The 17,843-nt window shown below is 34.3% G+C and overlaps 1 protein-coding gene across 1 annotated transcript; it reads right to left on the reverse strand.

Moving 5' to 3' along the window:
* Nucleotides 1–4,445: 4,445 nt before the first annotated feature.
* On the reverse strand, nt 4,446–6,232 carry LOC106711888 (cytochrome P450 6B2). Its single transcript, XM_045677902.1, has 2 exons — nt 4,823–6,232; nt 4,446–4,639 (listed from the first exon to the last, which is right to left on the reverse strand). The coding sequence occupies exons 1-2, from the start codon at nt 6,183–6,185 to the stop codon at nt 4,467–4,469; spliced, it is 1,536 nt and encodes a 511-aa protein (XP_045533858.1). The 5' UTR covers nt 6,186–6,232; the 3' UTR covers nt 4,446–4,466.
* Nucleotides 6,233–17,843: the final 11,611 nt, after the last annotated feature.

The following is a 17,843-nucleotide window of genomic DNA, read 5'->3' on the forward strand; positions in this document are numbered from 1 at the left end:
CGTCGGAAATAATTTAATTGATGTTTGTAAAGAAAAAAATGGTTATTGTGAGAAAACTATAAAAGATAGATATATCTTCTCGGAGACTTTTATTTAACACATTTAAAGAGCTACAATTCTTCCATACATTATTTTTATGTAGGTCTTATAGTTCAGCCTACGTAAGCGCTGAAATCAAAAATGTTCCTAATTTTCGCAACACATTTTGAAGCTAAATTCAAAATCTACTAGTCTTCTAGTTATTTTAAAAAAATGGTACCCATCTGCAAAGGAAGTGCCTTTCGATTAAAATATTTTTATCAAAATCGGACCACCAGGGGCGGAGTTTCGCGGTAACATGAAAAAAATTACAGTCGAATCAATACAAACTTTGGACCCCCACTGTAGGCCTTAAAAAGATGAATTTCGCATAAATCTTTTATAGCGCTCAACTACGTAGTAATAGAAACCCCTCTACAAAATATCAAGTCTCTACTTTTCATACTTTATCTATGAAAAATTAATATAAATACGAACTTTGATTCCCCTTAGACCTTTTGAGGTCAAAAATGAGAGAAACCTGAAAGACGTAGTTAATTATTTATGCTGAAAAACTTTAATTTAAATTTTGAAATAATTCTGCAGGAGGACTTTGTCTGCGAGGAGTTTAGCATTTGCTAAACCCCCCTTTTTGTCTTTACAGAAAAAATTAAAAAAGCTTGAATGACATAGTTAATTACCTGTGCCCAAAATGTTTATCTCAATTTCCAAGTAATTCTGCTTAAGAATTATTATGTATTAGGTCTAAAGTTGGGGTCAGCTGTTCAGCAGAATTATTTGAAGATTGAAATGTATAATTTTGAGAACAAATAATTAACAACGTTAAGCTTTTATCAAATTTGACCTCCAAAGGTCAAAAAATGGGGGTGTAAATTGTTAATCTCTACGTAGACGAAATCCTATGGCAAAATTACTTCAAAATTGTGACGAACGCCATTCAGCACAAATAATTTAGAAGAGTAAACTGAGTGACTCAAATATTAACGCACAGCCAAAACGTCTGGGTCTAGAGACTTGATATTTTGCATAGAGGTTTCTGTTGCTTCGTAGGCGTCCACTAAGAAGGGATTTTATGAAATTCGTCCCCTAAGGGTCCGAAGTGGGGGTCCGAAGTTAGTATGGAGCAACATTATTCCTTCGGAAAAAGTTTATGAAAATTGATGTAAATGCTTTTCAGCACAAATATTTCACTAGGTCTTTTAGGGTCTTTAAAAATTAAAACTTTTAAGGTCTTAAAAGGGTGATCATGGTTCGTGTTTACATTTATTTTTCATTTGGTATGTACGACTTCAAGAGACTTTATATTTTGCATATGGTTCTATCACTACGTAGTTGAGAGCTATAAAAGATTTTTGCGAAATTCATCATCTAAAGGTCTAAAGTGGGGGTCCATAGTTTGAATGGAAAAACGTTATTTATTCAGCAGATTTATTTAAAAATTCAGATGTATAATTTTGAGAACAAATAATTAACTATTTCATTCAAGCTTTTTTCAAACTTGACCACTAAAGGTCAAAAAAGTGTAGTTAAAAACTGTTAAACCTTTACCTCTGCCCAACTTTACCATTACCTTAAATATAAAAGAAAAGATTTCCCCTTCCTATGCGTCGCCTCTTCCGCCAAATCCACTTCCCCTTCCTATCCTTTCCTAATAATAAAAGGGTGGGAAAGGAAAGAGGATTAAGGTCTCTGGCACCACACTCATAAGAGGAAACGCGGAATTGCTTCCACTTCACGCCTGTCTTCTGTGTGGTCGTGGTACTCTACCGGTCGACACGGCCCATTCGTGCACCCAACAAACAGCGTTGTTGCGTGATCTACCACATTTAAATATAAGGCTATATATATTTTTTTTTATTGAACTAAATATATTTTTACAAATTTAATAGAGCTCTGTCACCTGTGCTAGGTGTAACCTGTGTTACAGGAGACAGCGCCTTCTCTTATTTATGATTTTACGTTACTACAGTACAAAAATATGATATTAAGTAAGTTGCACACGGCGAGCGTATGCTCGGCCGTGTCCACGGCGCCGGTCGCGCAATTGTGGCAACCGGGATCCGACTCAATTCCCACAACTTCACACAGGTAACGGCCAAAACAGCCGTGCCCTGTGAGAAGCTGCGTCAGGAAGTAAAAGTAAGTGTATTTGTGGGGTGTGTATGTGTATGTGCGAGCGTGTGTGTGTGTGTGCATAGTCATGGATGTTAATTTATTTTTATATTGATGTTTTTTTTTTCACTTTTTATTGTTTTATTTTTAAAAGATTTTCAGATTGGTCGTAGTCGAGAGTCAATAGCCATTGCGTTGCGTATTTTTTGAATTTAAAGTAGTTTAGAGCTCCTAGGTTGATGTCGCACTGAGCTAATATTTGGTTATATATCAAAGGCCCAAGAAAGTTATAGTGCCTTTGCGCAAAACTAGTTTTGATAAGAGGTATAGGGCAGCGTGGTTTTCTTTTTGACGAGTGTAGCAGCAGTTTGGCTGAAGTGCGGTGGTATCTTAGCAGGGATTGGAGTATGAAGAGCTTCCTAACTGAGAGCACTTGAGACTCCTCATATAATGCATTGGTAGGATGTCGGTACGGAAGGCGCATTAGTACCTTCAGTACTGCTCTTTGTGCCCTTTCTAGATCAATCAGCCTTGTTTTCGGTACTCCACCCCATACCGTCACACAATAGTAAATAACACTTTGACAGAGCGCTTTGTAAGTTAGGATGAGAGTCTTTTTATTTGCGACTGTACGCAGTTGCTTGAATATATAAATAAGCCTTCTGACCCGTGTGCAAATGTGTGATATGTGCTCCTTCCAGCTTAGAGTGTCGTCGACCTGTACGCCGAGATATCGAATACTTTTGGCTCTTGTAAGTACGTCGCAAGTACATTGACCTGGATGTTCATTATTACATGAATAGGTATGTAACGTGATAGTTTGGCCTAGACCTTGGAAGTAATTATCGGACTTAGTGAAGCATAAGTATTTGGATTTAGAAGCATTCAAGGTTAGTAAATTGTTCTCTAGCCAGGCTGTCACGCTCTTTAGTCCAGTTTCTGCACTTTTATGCACCTTTTGCCAGTCTTGGCCATGAAACAAAAGGACTGTGTCGTCGGCAAACAAGAGAGAGTGGGCATGGACGGTAGCACTTTGGGGAGATTGTTAATATAGGCTAAGAAAAGGGTTGGGCCTAAGGTACTTCCCTGTGGAATTCCAAAACTGCATGTCAAAGCATCACTGAGCACATTATTAACTCTGATGTATTGTTTTTTTCCTTTTAGGTAACTCTGGAACCACTTGAGGACATGACCGCGGATTCCTAGAGCTTCTAGTTTCGATAATAGAATTGGTATAGAAACTGTGTCAAAGGCTTTTTTTAGGTCTAGGAATACACAAATTACTTTCTCTCCACTGTAGACGTATTGGTTAATCATAGATGTTAGTTCCAAGACGGCATCATCCGTTGATCTTCCCTTGCGAAAACCATACTGATTGTCTGCTAGCAACTGGTTTTTTTCGAGATAGTTAGTTAACCTCGTATTGACCAGTCGTTCTAGAATCTTGGACATGGTAGAAAGCAGGGATATGGGTCTATAATTGGAAACCTCTTGGTTGTTACCTGATTTAAAAATAGGGGAAACAATTGCAGTTTTGAATAAATCCGGAAATTCACCTTGTTCAAGGCTGAGGTTACAGAAATGTGCTATTGGATGGACAAGGAAATCTTTCGTTATTTAACTTCAAACTTTCGTGATTTTTACTAATATACTGTTCGTAAGAAACGGGATTCTTACCACGATTAGGCTGCTTTCGTTATTTTGAGAAATTTACTAGTGATACCATCGTAACCAGGGGAACTGTCTAATTTTAAATCATTTATAATTTTATTTATTTCATAGGGATCGGTAGGTGCAAATGACATGGAGTGAAGATAAGAATTTAGCTGTGCAGCTGCTTGTTTTGCTAACTCACACTCTGTTTTATCAAGTTTATTTAAGATGACTTCAGCCAGACTCTCTCCAATATTTGTGAAATACGCATTGACATTGTTGAGTGATTCTTTAGGTGTTCTTTTAATATTAAGTAGTTCAACGGGTGATTCATCTTTAGGTTTAATGTCGCATACGTCTTTTATAATGTTCCATGTCTTTTTAATATTTTTTTCATTATTAATTAGTTTTGTTTGATAATATTGTTGTTTTACAGAGTTTATTTATTAATAGGTTCTTTTAATTCCCCGATGAAGTCGCGGGCGACTGCTAGTTTATATATACAGATATGAAGTAATAAATAAATAAATGGTAATTAAAAAAAAAATGGTAGCAGAACAAAGGACCAGAACAATTTCACAAGACCGTATTTATTTCCATTTCCATTCACATTGTCAATTTCAAATGGTATAACAGTTCTGTGAGCTAATGAAGTTGTTATTTTATTTGAACCTCGGACGGAACAATAAAGGTACGCCACCGATTACGGACTGTACCACATTTGAGGTGGGATCCACAATGGGAGGGTGCGGTGTTTTTGGCGCGGGTTCAACAGTGAAACGCGACAGCACCGCCGCCAGACCAGCCAGCGACTGCATCAGACCCATTCTCTCACCTGGAATTATTTAAAATATTTATTATTTCAAATTGCATCATAATATTTAATTCTGATCTATCTAACACAAATATCTAAGTACAACAAATTAAACGTTACAGTAAATAAGCGTTTACATGTCAAAATTTCGCTCAGCATCCATTTATCTAATAAAGAGAAAAAAATGAATGTAATTACACTTACCAATGCAAGCTCGAGGACCTTCACCGAAAGGCAAATATATATCTTTCGTCATTGGATTAATGAAGTCAGTTAAAAAGCGCTCAGGTCTGAAATCTTCAGGGTCCTCAAAGTATTGAGGATCTTTGTGCATAGCTTGTACAGGAATGATTATTGTGACTCCCTCGTCTATTGTTAGGTCCATGTCCGGGAATGTATACTTATGAGCACACTTCCTCATCAAATAGCCTAACGAAGGAAACATTCGCAAACCTTCTTTAAAAGCGCATCGTAAATAATTCATATCTTTGACTGCATCATAGCATAATTTATTATCGTACTTTGCTAAAACTGTATCGATATCTTCTTGCACTTTCCGTTGTACATCTGGATGATGTGCCAGTTCATGTAACGTATAACTTGTAGAGGAAGCGGAAGTCTCGAAACCAGCAGCAAAGAAAACAAACACCTGAGCGACCATTAGAGCTTCAGATAGTTCTATTGATATTTGTTCGGGTGTTCCATCAGGTTTTGTTATTTCCATAGATTCGCCAACCATGTTGCCTTTGTTCTTACATTCTAGGAGTAGATCAATGAAATCGTTTCTACCACATGGCTTATAATTTCTTTTTTGCATTATACTGCGGACTATGCCGAATACGTCACTTTCGACTTTATTCAAAACATTTACATGTTTCAATGTTTCCGGAAACATTTCCTTGAGCATTTGTCTTACTATTTGATTAACGTCAAATTGAAAAATTTTGATACCGAGTTTCCTAAAAGCTGAATTTTCATCACTCAATGAATCTGAATCGAGACCAAATCCGACCGCTCCTATGAAGTCGGTAGTGTACCGCGCCATTATTTCTCGGGCATCCAGGACACCTCCAGTTGGCGGTACATTTATTGCATTATTCTGCAAGCGCTCAGCTCGCTCTATGATGAGAGGAAACATCGCCTTCAGCTTTCCGCTTGTGAATGCAGGCGTGATGCGTTGTCGCAATAACTTCCAAACGTCGCCATCGACAAAGAACAGATTTCGCAACAGCGGTTCCACAACAGATTTATGAGTATTTAAACCCCTCCTGTTAAAATAGCTAAAGTCTGTCACAAGGATTTGCTTTACAAGCTTCGGATCTCTTATCACTAATTCCGGAACTGTTGTTCGATAGAAGCCCACAAGCCTTTCTTTCGGATACTTCCAGTACAGTTCTTCAGCCAATTGTGTTATGCTCTTCGTTCTGGAGTAGATACGCCATCTGTTGCCGAAAAACGGTATCGGTTTGTCATGTTTGATTCCTCTCTTCTCCCAATATTTGAATGTTCTTGTTCCGTACAGGTAGAGAGCGACGACGCCCACGACTATGAGGGCTAGGGCCAACATGATTACATACACTTATGCGAACGAATCTGAAATTTATATGTTTAACGTCCACCGATATAGAAATGATAAGAAATAATAATAACAATGACGATAACAGAAATATATCTCAACGACTCAATCGATAAGAGATAAAAAAAAGGTTTTACCTGTCAAAATTCACCGAAAAAAATTTGGTTCATATGATATTTAACCCTCGGTCTTTGTTATTAATCAAATTTAAAATCTAATGAAAGCAATATCACTAGTTGTTAAATATTTAACGTCTGCTTAATACTTCAAATAACTGCACGTACTAGTAATTACTGATTATTGTTATACTGAAAGAATGCATTGTTAAAAAAAGATTACACATCTATTGCATTGTTCAACGCCATTTATCGTGTTTAGCATGCGGGATGAATTTCATCAAAAAAGTGAATAGTGGATTTTTTTATATTACAAGGTGGCAAACGACTAAGCATCCGTCTGAATTCGCCGAAATAGCGAAACGACCGATGCCCATTGACATCTACAATTCAGATGCGTTACCTACCTTTAATCAACGAAGAAGGGAACGCACAGAAAGAAGATATGCGGACAACAGCTAGCTCTCTTTATAAGTTTAACTAAAACAATTAGCCTAAATAAGTAAATGCTACCCAAAGCCGTATTTCACGCGGACAAAGTCGCGGGCACAGCTACTCGTGTTAATTAATAAATCTGTTTTCCTCCTACCAATCACGAAAACACAATTTATTTCACGTTAAACATATAATACAACACTTGACTATAACAGACGACTGTGTTCTCGCTCGCTTCGTATTCAAATACTATAAATCGTGATGGTGATGTGATTCCTTGACAATTTATAAAAACTGGTTGAAGGTCACATTTTCAAAGTTTATTTGAATACTTAGAAGCAAACAGTGGTAAAAAGTAACATAAAAAAAATTATTTCAAACAAAATGCATTCAAAAGTACCATAAAAAACAATTTCAAACAAAAAGCACTAAAAAGAAACAAAATAATGACATGAAAACTTCTTTCTTTCTTTCTTCTCTCTTTCAAAAACCCTCTAAACTCTAAAGAAAGTTCTCTTCTTTCTTGTAACATGTCTATATTGTATAATTATTGTTATTTCGCAGTCGGTGTCGGCCGAAGTAAATATAATATTATACATTTTATATTTGAGATGTATGAGACATACTTACGTTTATGTCCCTACTTAGGCCGAAACCGACTCCAAAATAACAATAATTATACAATATAGACATGTTACAAGAAAGAAGAGAACTTTCTTTAGAGTTTAGAGGGTTTTTGAAAGAGAGAAGAAAGAAAGAAAGACGTTTTCATGTCATTATTTTGTTTCTTTTTAGTGCATTTTGTTTGAAATTGTTCTTTATGGTACTTTTGAATGCATTTTGTTTGAAATTATTTTTTTTATGTTACTTTTGAGTGCATTTTGTTTGAGATTGTTTTTTATGGTACTTTTGAATGCATTTTGTTTGAAATTGTTTTTTTATGTTACTTTTGAGTGCATTTTGTTTGAGATTGTTTTTTTTGAAGTCGGCTTTTTTTTTTCTTAAAATTTTTGTTTTATTTCACAATTTTTAGTGAATTTGAAGTTCAATTACAAATTTCCTTAATACGTATGAGGAAAAAAATAAGACAAATAAAGAAAAGGACTTTCCTATTTAATATGTGTGTACTTCAATTCAAAAACTAATTTACAATGCAGCAGATAACCACTATTCCTTTAAACAATAAACAAATTATCAAAATCGGTTTACAAATTGAAAATTAACGAACTAAAACATCGTAGCTTGCCTTTAATTTTGTCCAGCCGCGCGCCGCAGTAGCATTTTTCGAATGCGCGTAGTTTTTAATAATTTAATATCTTCCAAACTATTGATCAGAATTACATAGTTTAAAGGCTAATGTAATCTGCATTTAATACTCTAGCCACCAAACATATTTATTTGGATAAGGATTCATATCGAATATAATATAATAGCGCCGTAAGCTTACGACGCTGTTTTTCGTGTGCATTTTAATCGAAGTTTGTTCACAATAACATGGTTTTTGTTAGACATCCATAGATGATAGATATATGCCACCTGAGACTTTTATTTAGCAAATTTAAGGATCTATAATTACTCCATACATCATTTTAATGTAGGTCATATAGTTTGACCTACGTAAGCCTAGAAAGCAAATTTGTGCTATTCATTGTAACGCGATGTAGCATTTTTCGTTTCCGCGTAATTTTATTCTTACGATATCTCCTAAACTATTAGACAGAATGAAATAGTTTCAACGGCAAATATAATCTACATTAAATTCTCTTGATAATGAACATATTTATTTACATAAGGGTTAATACTGAACTTGAATAATAGCGTCGGAAATAGGGCATGAATTTAATTAATGTTTCTAAAGAAAAAAATGGTTATTGTGAGAAAACTATACAAGATAGATATATGCTATCGCGGACTTTTTTTTAGCACATTTAAAGAGCTACAATTCGCCATACATCATTTTTATGTAGGTCTTATAGTTTAGCCTACGTAAGCGCTGAAAGCAAAAATGTCTCTAATTTTCGCAACAAATTTTGAAGCTATATTCAAAATCTACTAGTCTTCTAGTTATTTAAAAAAAAAACAAAAAAATGGGACCCATCTGCAAGCACTTCCTTTCGATTAAAATAATGTTTATCAAAATCGGACCACCAGGGGCGGAGATTCGCGGTAATACACATTAAAAAAAAATTCAGTCGAATTGATAACCTCCTTCTTTTTGAAGTCGGCTAAAAATATTGAGAGGGAACTACTTTACTATGTAGAAAATAACTACTTAATAATGCAATACTTTTTATTTCATTATTTTTTATAGTGTGCAGCAAACAATTTACGACACAAAATAGTTAGTACACTTTCCACATAATGTAGAACGATGAAAAACAATATAAAAATTGATAAAACCCCAAGATCGAAAGATTAAGGTAGTTAGATTTGACAGGAAAAGTAAAAATGTGTAAATTTCTTCTTTTATTTCTATATTAAATACCATATATTACATTAAAATGTGCTAAAAACATATTGTGAAATTGTTTATCACAAACATTTATTAATCATGTAGATAAAATAATTAACTTATCTGAATACAAAGTCCAAAGTCCAACGTCAATGTTATAATAGGTCCCGTTACGAGTTAATAGCGCTGGGCAAAAGTAGTGGGGCGGCTTGCGCATGTGTACAATCGCGCTCATTATAATTAAGCAATTTTTTTGGTCGGGACTGATTGTAAAGTGCCTAGCTGGATTGAATGAAGAGTTTTTCATTGTAAACATTTATTATATTTGTAAAATTGTGAAACGATGTTGTTTGTTGTTACACAGCTATTCGAATAATTTAATGAACTTAAATTAAAAAAAAACTCATTTTTACAAGTACACTAAAATAATAGTTATAATATATAATATAATAATTTTATAGTGTGCAGCAAACAATTTACGACACAAAATAGTTAGTACACTTTCCACATAATGTAGAACGAAGAAATACAATATAAAAATTGATAAAACCCCAAGATCGAAAGGTAGTTAGATTTGACAGGAAAAGTAAAAATGTGTAAATTTCTTCTTTTATTTCTATATTAAATACCATATATTACATTAAAAAGTGCTAAAAACATATTCCAAAATTGTTTATTACAAAAATGTATTAATCATGTTGATAAAATAATTATCTTATCGCAATACAAAGTCCAAAATCCAACGTCTATGTAATAATTGTATTAGTCACTGTGAATGAGAAAGTCCAATATATATTAGATTGCAGTGGGGCACTCAGGTTGACCGTTGTCACCACCTAGCACTAAGTATAAGCTGCATTAGCAGCACAACCTAATTGTGATAATTATATTTTTTGGGTTATATTAGGTTCCCGCCTTGACGTGGCGGTGGTGCTCTAGTAAACGTGGCTGCCTCCCACGGTGAAGCTAAGAGGAACCAGGGTCCATCCAGCGTGCGGGACTAGCCAGTCTAGGCTCGGGATAGGTAAGACTAGCGCGCAGAACCGACCCACCAGGTGGGGGCTGCCAGAGGTGGAACACCTCGGAGCACGCCCAGTGGGGTCGCACCGCAGATGCGAGGTGGTAGGATCGCGGAGACTGCAGGTGGGTACTGGTTTATCCTGTCTCCTGAAGCCCTCGTGACCGGATGTGTGGTGGGTCGTGGGGTAATGGCTTATACAGCCCCGCCTCGGATGGGTAGGATCGACGGCGGGACCCGATAGCGGACCCTCCGATGGGGGTTGGTGAGGCGGGAATAAAACCCCGCATCTCCGGCTTCCATAGCGCTTTGGTGGCAGGATTTAACTGAGAAATTTTCCGGCTGTAACCTTAATTTTGGCTTTCTAAAAGTTTTCTTTAAAGTCACATAAAATCTCTTAGTAGGACCGGCCGGGTTATTTGTGATCGTAGGCGACAAAAAGGCATTTCACTATTTTAAGAATTAAGGCGGCAAGTTACAATTTAGATCAAGAACATTAATGGGCTCATTTAGAAGAATTACCAAAAAAAAAATTTTTTGAATAGTTATAAAACGAATAAGTAAAATATATCTGAAATGCGAAAGTATAACATTCCCTATACAAAGAGTTACATATTACCTATTTTATTGTCGGTTTTCTGATAATTATTTTTGGCTTAGGAATATTATGAAAACGAATTCATCGCTTCTCGAAATTAAACAATAGAGGCAAGCAACAGCCGCGCCGTGCGAGCCATACAAGATTTAAAGTTTATGGCACTATTTTTACAATGACTTGCAATGTGCAAGAACCGCGGGACCAGATGTTTTTAAGAAATATTATTTTGCGTAATATAGTGAAATTATTATGTGAATATGTGTCGTGTATGGCCAAAGTATCCGTGCTACTGTTATGAAAAGTGTATCGCCACAGTGACTGCGCTAGTATATCGTGTGTACCGCTATCTGTGTTCGATCGTATCGCCAGTTGTCCACCTTTATATGTATGTTGTAAAAGTTAACTTATTCTTTATACAATTTTTTTTTTTAACTGTAAGTCAATGTATGGATTATATAAAGCTCAATAAATAAATAAATAAAAAATGTTGTAAAAGTAACTTCCATGTTAATTATGTATCTAGTCAGTATTAAATGTTACATATATATATATATTATTGAGAATGTAAATTTTGTGTTTTTGGATAGGTTAAAATGTTGATAAATGTAAGTTGTCGTACCGTGTGAATTTTATGTATTTTCCCACTTGTGTTATTTGTGCTCTTCCATACGTCTAGATTTAATTGTATTAGTTATATAATTTAGATATTATTAAAATAAGGATAATTTTTTTATCCTTCTGTGTGACTATTGTAAAGTTTTAATATGTATACTCAGTGTATTTGTATGCATATCATTTGTATGATGTAAATAAAGATTAAAGAGTTAGTCTAAGTACGTCGTGGTCCGAGCGCTACCGAAAGTCCATTCCTCGCTTTAGCGGGCATATAAATATGGCGCCTACCTAACGGCGATATCTATCTCTCAGTCGCAACTAGGGATGTTATCATGGAGTAGAAAAATCGATTATTCGAAAATCGATTTTTACAGTTGACGATAAAAATCGATTTGTCGATTTTTAAAGAAAAAAATATCGATTTTAGTCGATTTATAAAAAAAATTAAAATTCCAGGGAAACATAGAAATACAATAGATATTTCATCATCATCATCATCATCATCATCAGCTCACTATACGTCCCCACCGAGGGGCTCGGAGCCTACCCCAAGTTAGGGGGTGACTAGGCCATAGTCAACCACGCTGGCCAAGTGCGGGTTGGTTGACTTCACACATATCATTGAATTTCTTCTCAGATATGTGCAGGTTGCATCACGATGTTTTCCTTCACCGTAAGAACGTCGGATAAATGTACATATGTAAATCGAAAATCAAAAAACACATTGGTACATGGCGGGATTCGAACCCAGAACCTGCAGATTGCAAGTCATGTGCTTAACCCCTGAGCCACCGACGCTCCTATTTAGATATTTCCTAAACACTAATTGCCATAAAAATTTTATAGAATGAAATAAAATTAAGTAAATGTATTAAAACAAAACAACAAACTTATGGTTTTATAAATGGAAATATAATACAAACAATTTTTAAACACTAAAAAAATATTTATAATCACAAATATCATAAAATAGCTATGCTCCTGACCTCGTCCGCGTGAAATACTGTTTTCAGGTAGCATTTTAGTTATTTAGGCTAAGTAAAAACAAAAATTATAAATCATATTAATTATTACATCAAAACATATTAAACATACAAAACATTCTCATAAACCTTATATATTTCCATACAAACTTTCATCTCCTGTTCCCTATTGTTATTTTGTTCCCTAGAGGGTTAAACTTTTACAAATTTTAAATGTCATATTTATTTACAGCAAATTAACAGACTAAAAATAAGTTTCAAGCTTCTAACTATAAAATTGATGATATTTCCATATAATTTCCCATCCCCTCTTTCAACCACTTGCAAACCCTTTTTTTATTTAATTCAATTCTATTCTATTTCTATTTAAAAAGTAGCCTATGTCATTTCTTGAAGAAAGTTTCTTCAGGCTCTAGATCTAGACTATCTTTGTACCAAATTTAATTTAAATCGGTACTGTTGTTTTCGCATGAAAGCGAGACAGACAGAGTTGTTTTAATTTAATTATTTAATTTAATATTAGAAGGCATAAGAATTAGAATATAAAAATATATTAAACTGCCTCGTTCATTTACAACAATTTTTAATGAACTTATTTATCGTATTATATGTCGCAGGGCGTGAAATATTTCATCGATAGCGCTTTTTAAAAAATCGAATAAATTATAAAAATCGTAAAAAGACTTACAATAATCGTTTTTTTTTTCATAATCGATTATTTTTTTAACATCCCTAACTTCTGCGCATTCAAGGTCAGCGCATTTAACTCGTGACAGGATCCAATGTATATTAGATTACAGTGGGGCCCTCAGGGTGACCACTGTCACCACCTAGCACTAACTATAAGCTGAATTAGCAGCACAACCTAATTGGGATTATTATAGGTGTTATGTATGGTTAGTTCGTAGTCCAATTATTTTAAGATTTAACCTAGGAATTTTCCGACCGTAACCTTAATTTTGGCCTTCTAAAAGTTTTCTTTAAGTTCGCATAAAATCTCTTAGTAGGGTTAGTATGGCCTCTCTTAGTAATTCGTGGTCAAAGGTTATGGACCTTTGACCTTTGAGTCTATATTATAGACTCGAAGGATATGAAGTTCTCTCACGTTACTCACAGATGGCGTTAAATTACAAAACGAATAAATTTAAAACGTGATTGCTTTTAGCTTTTTCGTTTAATTGCCTTAAATTCACAAATTTTAATAAAGAAAATCATTTAAACACTTAAATTTATGTAGAAGCACGTTTATATACGGCCTATAAGAGTTACTTCATAATTTTATTGCAAACAAAAAGAGATAGTAAATAAAAAATAGGAAAATGATGAATTTAACTATGAATACAACTAATAACTTTTAAACGGTAAATTTTATCGCAAAAAGTATTCCGATCTTTTTTGAAGAGCGTTAAATTTCCTACAATAAACAGCTATTAAAGGATTTTTAGCTACATTTGTAATAAACGAGGCCTGTGTGTTCTGGTCACGCACGCTAACGACGTGTGAATGATCTGTCTGCAAAAACATCTGTTAGTGCTGTTGGATACAATAACATATTGACCAGGCTGCTATTACAGTAGGAGTGTGGTATTACTAATTGTTCCTTCTCCTTCGTGTCTTTAGTATATATATATATATATATATATATATATAGCTGTCGCCCGCGACTCCGTCCGCGCGCAGTTAATAAGCTTATATGACACGTTCGTAGATTTACCATAGCAGCGCCATCTATTGATTACTTACTCAACCCAGTCTAAAGGTATCGGCATCTGTTAGAATCATTTGGAGTTAACAGATAATTGTGACTGTCAAATAATAACAGACAAATAATTAGCAATAAATTAAAATTGCGACTATAATTTGAGATTTAAACTATCCTATCTCTCAAGTTGGATCGAACTGCACATGGTGTGCGAATTTTATTATAATCGGTTAAGTGGTTTAGGAGTCCATTGAGGACAAACATTGTGACACGAGATTTATATATATTAAGATATGTATACAGGGTGTCCCAAAAGGTTACGTACATATGAAGGGGGGTGATAGGGGTGGTCACAAGGGTCACCAGAAAAATAAAATAAAAATTCCCCTGTGGGTATTAAAACAAATAAATGGCATTTATTAAAAACTAAAAATTTTACACATTGTGGGGTGAATTTGCTACCGATGACCCACAAATATTGCTATATTTAAAAAAAAAGCTGTTATGTTATCGTCAATAACTCTTTATCAATATGAAATAAAAAAAACAATACATATCTAACAAAGATTTTAAGGAAAATTAAGTTCTTGTCCAGTCAAGGACTTCGTAATTGTGATTTCACTCAACTTCCTCCAAGTGTACTGAAAAAAAAAGTACTATGCAACTCCGGCGAGTAAAGTAAGTAAGTAAGATAGGTAATTTTATTGCGATTCCAAAATGGTATAACACTTACTTAAAAAATTCATACTAGGACATTTAAAAATATTTTTTGGGAACAATACCCCTTCAAAACAAAACATACCAATAAAACAATAGTCTCAAATTCGTGCGCAAATACATTTTTAAATGTCTATTCTGTTCCTTAAAACTTAAAAAATAGGTAATTGTATTGCAATGGTTTAAAATGAAACTCAAAAATGAAACAAAATTGTAATTATTTATTCAAATAAAATGCTCGAAATGTCTACCACCAACATAAATACACGCCCTACATCGTTTTAAAAATGAGCGGGAGATATGACGAGCAAATCTTCTATTATTAATTGATTTCGCGGCCTCTGTGATCCTCACCCTCAAGTCAGCCAAGTCCCTGATTGGTTTTCCATAAACTTTTTCTTTTATAGCACCCCAGTAAAAGAAGTCTAACGGGTTTAAATCCGGTGAACGAGCTGGCCACGCTATAGCACCGGCCCTTCCCGTCCACCTACCAGGGTATTCTTCGTCTAGGAAATCCCTTACAGGACGTGCATAATGTGCTGGGCACCCATCATGCTGGAACCACATATCCTTGACTGTTTCTAGCGGCACATCTTCCAATTGATTTGATACCTGAGGCACTGACTGGCGAGGCGTGCTTACACTTCTTACAAAACGAACTACCAATAAAATTACCTATCTTTTTAAGTTACTCGCCGGAGTTGCATAGTACTTTTTTTTTTCAGTACACTTGGAGGAAGTTGAGTGAAATCGTAATTACGAAGTCCTTGACTGGACAAGAACTTAATTTTCCTTAAAATCTTTGTTAGATATGTATTGTTTTTTTATTTCATATTGATAAAGAGTTATTGACGATAACTTAACAGCTTTTTTTTTTAAATATGGCAATATCCAATCGCCATATATAAATAAGCCTAGAGTATCCATAAACATTATAGGTCACTCATACGAGTGCTTGCATAAAACAAAAAACATATGTAATTGTAGCTGTAAACCAATTGAATTTATTGATAAATATAAGTATTTAGGGTTAACTATTGATACCACATTTAATTGGAATTTGCATACAGAATTATTGTGTAATAAATTAAGATGTATTTTATATAAATTCGTGTATCTTAAAAGCATAGTTGATAAATGCACTTTACGTATGCTGTACCATGCTCTTGCCGACTCAGTAATTAGCTACGGTCTTTCTGCTTATGGACGCACATTCCGAACTTACATAGATAAAATACAACATATACAATTAAGATTTGTTAAACTATTAGTTGATAAAGAAAGTAGAAAGAAATGTAAACAGAGCGGTGATTACAATGTATTGTTTAAACTCAGTGGTATTCTACCAGTTATAGAAAAAATCAAATATTTGTTGGCAACTGAGCAAGGTAGTAAAAACTACTTTCTCGTTAAAAAGTATGTGTATGGTAGTCTAAGAAAGTCAGCTCGTAATATTTTTGACGAACCATGTGCACAAAACTATTATGGAGAACGGACGCGTAGATATCTAGTGCCGCGATTATTTAATGCATATGCACTCCAAGAAGATAGCCTGAGAAAAGGCAGCGATAAGAAAAAATTCAAAACGCAGTTACTAGATACATACGCTACCGAGTAAGTAACTGTTTAACTTGTATAGATTAATTTATATTTTTATTTTAAATTGTAGTGTCTCATTTGTAGTAATAATTTAATTAATAATTAAGTAATTTGTAGTATTAATTTGTAGTATTAGTGTATTGTAAGCATTTTGGGTGCAGTTTTTCGCCAATAAACTGCTCTTGCAGTTTGGCGAAATTATAGTAGTGTAATTAATTTTTGATGTGATGATGATGATGTAATCCCGGCCGATATCGGCCACGGCGACTGTCTTCAGCTCCGGTTTTGACGTTGGTGTGCTCGCATGTGGCTTATGTAGCCAATTTTGTTTGCGAAAATCCTCGCACACAGCAATTTTTGATGTACTGCATACATAAATAAATAAAATAAAAATAAAATATTTGTGGGTCATCGGTAGCAAATTCGCCCCACAAGGTGTAAAATTTTTAGTTTTTTAAAGAATGCCATTTATTTTTTTTAATACCCACGGGGGAATTTTTATTTTATTTTTCTGGTGACCCTTGTGACCACCCCTATCAACCCCCTTCGTATGTACGTAACCTTTTGGGACACCCTGTATATAGATACGATATAAGAAAGTTGTGTTAGTTACACTATTTATAACTCAAGATCGATCGAACTGATTTAGCTGAAAATTGATGGGGAGGTAGCTTAGAACTAGGAGACGGACATAGGAACTTTTTTTAAATAAATTTTAAATGAACTTTTTGTAGAAACGTATATTGAGAAACATGTATAGTAAAGATAACTAAAAATACCGTGATATTAAGAATGTGTTCTTTTTTCTACATTTTTAGCCGACTTCAAAAAGAAGGAGGTTATCAATTCGACTGTTTTTTTTTTTTTATGTGTGTTACCGCGAATCTCCGCCCCTGGTGGTCCGATTTTGATGAAAAATATTTTTATCGAAAGGAAGTGCTTGCAGGTGGGTCCCATTTTTTTTTTTTTTTTAAATAACTAGAAGACTAGTAGATTTTGAATATAGCTTCAAAATTTGTTGCGAAAATTAGGGACATTTTTGCTTTCAGCGCTTACGTAGGCTAAACTATAGGACCTACATAAAAATGATGTATGGACGAATTGTAGCTCTTTAAATGTGCTAAATAAAATCCGCGATAGCATATATCTATCTTTTATAGTTTTCTCACAATAACCATTTTTTTCTTCAGAAACATCAATTAAATTCATGCCCTATTTCCGACGCTATTATTCGAGTTCAGTATTAACCCTTATGTAAATAAACATGTTCATTATCAAGAGAATTTAATGTAGATTATATTTGCAATTGAAACTATATCATTCTGTCTAATAGTTTAGGAGATATCGTAAGAATAAAATTACGCGGAAACGAAAAATGCTACACGAAATGCACAATTTTGCTTTCTAGGTCAAA

Source organism: Papilio machaon, chromosome 5 (assembly GCF_912999745.1).
Source record: "Papilio machaon chromosome 5, ilPapMach1.1, whole genome shotgun sequence".
Classification (NCBI taxonomy): Eukaryota; Metazoa; Arthropoda; class Insecta; order Lepidoptera; family Papilionidae; genus Papilio; species Papilio machaon.

What these genes read in the sequence shown, in the direction of transcription:
- LOC106711888 (XM_045677902.1), bottom strand. Translation starts at nt 6,185, where the DNA reads ATGTTGGCCCTAGCCCTCATAGTCGTGGGCGTCGTCGCTCTCTACCTG. An exon ending in AGGTCCTCGAGCTTGCATTG is followed by an intron (nt 4,640 to 4,822) that starts GTAAGTGTAATT and finishes AAATAATTCCAG; the next exon opens with GTGAGAGAATGGGTCTGATG.